This window comes from Otolemur garnettii, unplaced genomic scaffold (assembly GCF_000181295.1).
Source record: "Otolemur garnettii isolate 467f Iridium unplaced genomic scaffold, OtoGar3 scaffold00026, whole genome shotgun sequence".
In the NCBI taxonomy this organism is placed as follows: Eukaryota; Metazoa; Chordata; class Mammalia; order Primates; family Galagidae; genus Otolemur; species Otolemur garnettii.
The window spans coordinates 4,222,105-4,225,577 of NW_003852421.1; the positions used below are offsets into that span (position 1 = coordinate 4,222,105).

At 56.2% G+C, this 3,473-nt stretch overlaps 1 protein-coding gene across 1 annotated transcript in view; it reads left to right on the top strand.

Moving 5' to 3' along the window:
* Positions 1-3,473, top strand: part of RREB1 (ras responsive element binding protein 1) — a 142,973-nt gene that overhangs the window by 120,657 nt on the left and 18,843 nt on the right. The window contains exon 10 of the mRNA XM_023512279.1: positions 737-3,468. Coding sequence (XP_023368047.1) covers positions 737-3,468 — 2,732 coding nt within the window. The remainder of the gene's footprint in view (positions 1-736; positions 3,469-3,473) is intronic.

Genomic DNA, 3,473 nt, shown 5'->3' on the forward strand with positions numbered 1-3,473 from the left:
TTTAAAATTCTTTAGTATCTGCATTACAAGTAAATATTTTCAGCATTGTAATTTTTATTAAAAATGATTTGGGGCGGGGCCTGTGGCTCAGCGAGTAGGGTGCCGGACCCATATACCAAGGGTGGCAGGTTCAAACCCGGCCCCGGCCAAACTGCAACAACAACAACAACAACAACAAAACCGATTTGGGTCCTTATTGACTTGAATTAGAAAAACACCGTGTTTGTTCTGTACTTGTAAAGCATCCACTACTACTATGAAAAGACCTTTTTCCCCCTTTTTAAAATGGAAGATATCAACAGTGAAGTTCTTCCAGTGCACATGCCTCATGCTCAATGGGCTATGCATACACCCTCGCATCCCCCGAAGACATTACTGCATGCCCCTGCCAGGCCAAGTCCCCTGTCCCACAATCACAGAGGTAGCTTGTTCTCTGTCACCATCAGTTAGTTTTGCAAGACACCCATTTCTTAAAAAGAGGATTAATTCTACCTCTTTAAGTAACAGGATATTGTTACTTAAATTCTCCTTTGTTGAGATACACCCTGGGGAATGCCATCATTCCTTAAACAAATGTGATTCTTAAGATGCTTTGTGGCTTTTCTTATTCAATCTGGGGTCAACAAGCCGATGGTCTCCTCCTTTTTTATTATGTAGAAGGACTGTATACTGGGGCAGCTGTACAACAAATACTTTGGCATCCCTGTTTAATGATTCTTTCCCATCCTCACTTTTGTTCCCTTGCTTTTGCTGGTGGTTTTCACACAGGCCTGGTGCGAAACGAACCTGCGAAGGTGCATCAGCGAGCAGCATCGCTTTGTCTGTGACACCTGCGATAAGGCATTCCCCATGCTCTCCTCCCTTGCCTTGCACAAGCAGACCCATGTCGCCGAGGACCAGGGTCAGGAAAAACTGCAGGTCAAGACCCTGCCTGGTGACGCCCTGGACCAGAAGGTCTTCCTGGCCTTGCTGGGCCTGCAGCACACCAAAGATATAAGGCCTGTCCCTGCCGAGGAGCCCCCGCCAGACGACAACCAGGCAATACAGCTCCAGACACTCAAGTGTCAGCTACCTCAGGACCCCGGCTGCACCAGCATGCTGCGTCTGTCTCCTTTTGAAGCTGCTTCCCTGGGCAATTCTCTCACTGTCCTCCCAGCAACCAAGGAGAACATGAAGCATCTGTCCCTGCAGCCCTTCCAGAAGGGCTTCATCATCCAGCCAGACAGCAGCATTGTGGTCAAGCCCATCTCTGGAGAGTCAGCCATTGAGCTGGCTGATATCCAGCAGATTCTGAAGATGGCAGCCTCGGCTCCCCCTCAGATCAGTCTTCCGCCTCTCTCCAAGGCCCCTGCTGCCCCACTGCAGGCAATTTTTAAGCACATGCCCCCTCTGAAGCCAAAGCCCCTAGTCACACCGCGGGCAGTGGTGGCCACCTCCACACCCCCGCCTCTCTTCAATGCCCAGCAGGCCTCCCCTGGGTCCATCAGCCCCAGCCTCCCGCCACCACCCCTGAAGCTGCTCAAAGGCTCGGTGGAAGCAGCCTCCACGGCCCACCTGCTGCAGTCCAAGTCTGGGGCCCAGCCAAACTCAGCCACACAGCTCTTCCTGCAGCAGCCGCGAGCAGAGTTGCCCGGCCAGCCCGAGATGAAGACGCAGCTGGAGCAAGACAGCATCATTGAGGCTCTTCTGCCACTGAGCATGGAAGCTAAGATCAAGCAGGAGATCACCGAGGGGGAGCTCAAGGCCATCATGACAGCGCCTGGCAGCAAGAAGACTCCTGCCATGCGCAAGGTGCTCTACCCCTGCCGCTTCTGCAACCAGGTGTTCGCCTTCTCCGGGGTGCTGCGCGCCCACGTGCGCTCCCACCTGGGCATCTCGCCCTATCAGTGCAACATCTGCGACTACATTGCCGCTGATAAGGCCGCGCTCATCCGCCATCTGCGCACTCACAGTGGGGAGCGGCCCTACATCTGCAAGATCTGCCACTACCCATTCACCGTCAAGGCCAACTGCGAGCGGCATCTGCGCAAGAAGCACCTCAAGGCCACCCGCAAGGACATCGAGAAAAACATAGAATATGTGAGCAGCAGCGCGGCAGAGCTGGTGGACGCCTTCTGTGCCCCGGACACCGTGTGCCGGCTGTGCGGGGAGGACCTGAAGCACTACCGCGCCCTGCGTATCCACATGCGCACGCACTGCGGCCGCGGCCTGGGCGGTGGCCACAAGGGCCGCAAGCCCTTTGAGTGCAAGGAATGCAGCGCCTCCTTCACGGCCAAACGCAACTGCATCCACCACATTCTCAAGCAACACCTGCACGTGCCTGAGCATGATATTGAGAGCTATGTGCTGGTGGCTGATGGTGGCCTAGGCCCTGCAGAGGCACCGTCTGCCGAGGCCTCGGGCAGGGGTGAGGAGGGAGGCTGCACCGCCTTTGGGGACCACAAACCCCTTGCGGCCTTTCTGGAACCCCAAAATGGCTTTCTTCACGGGGGCCCCACCCAGCCTCTAACGCCTCATGTCTCAGTTAAGTTGGAGCCTGCCAGCAGCTTTGCAGTGGACTTCAATGAGCCCCTGGACTTTTCTCAGAAGGGCCTGGTCCAAGTAAAGCAGGAAAATGGCTCCTCCTTCTTGAGCCCTTCCTCCTTGGTCCCCTATGACTGCTCCATGGAGCCTATTGACCTGTCTATCCCCAAGAACGTCAGGAAAGGAGACAAGGATCCAGATAGTCCCACTGAAGCCAAGAAGCCTGAGCAGGAAGCAGGGAGTGGCGAGCAGCCCTCTTGTCCACCACCCACCCCTTCCCTGCCAGTGACTTTGGGGTCCAGTGGGATCCTGGAAAGCCCCACCGGCCCTACAGTGGCTGTTACGACAGCCACCACCCTGGACCCCCACACTCAGCCCCTCCAGGGCTCTGTTCAGCTGGCTGTCCCCATCTATTCCTCAGCTCTTGTCAGCAGCCCTCCCCTCTTGGGCAACTCAGCCCTTCTTAGTAGTTCAGCCTTGCTGCGGCCACTGAGGCCGAAGCCCCCACTGCTCTTGCCAAAGCCACCTGTGACAGAAGAGCTGCCTCCACTGGCCTCCATTGCCCAGATCATCTCATCTGTGTCCTCAGCTCCTACCCTGCTGAAAACCAAGGTGGCAGACACAGGGCCCACAACCACCGGGAGTAACCCAGCTTCAGATGGCTTAGGAGGCTCCATCCCTAAAGCCACCACAGCCTCCACTGATACCACAAGCCTAAAAGAGTCCAGAGACCCATCCCCTCCTGCCAGCAGCCCGGAGGCACCCTCACCCACTGAGCAGGGGCCAGGTGGCCCATCAAAGAAGAGGGGCCGGAAAAGGGGGACAAGGAGCCGGCCCCAAGCCAACAGTGGGGGGGTGGACCTAGACTCCAGTGGGGAGTTTGCTAGCATTGAGAAGATGCTAGCTACCACGGACACCAACAAGTTCAGTCCATTTCTGCAGACCGCAGA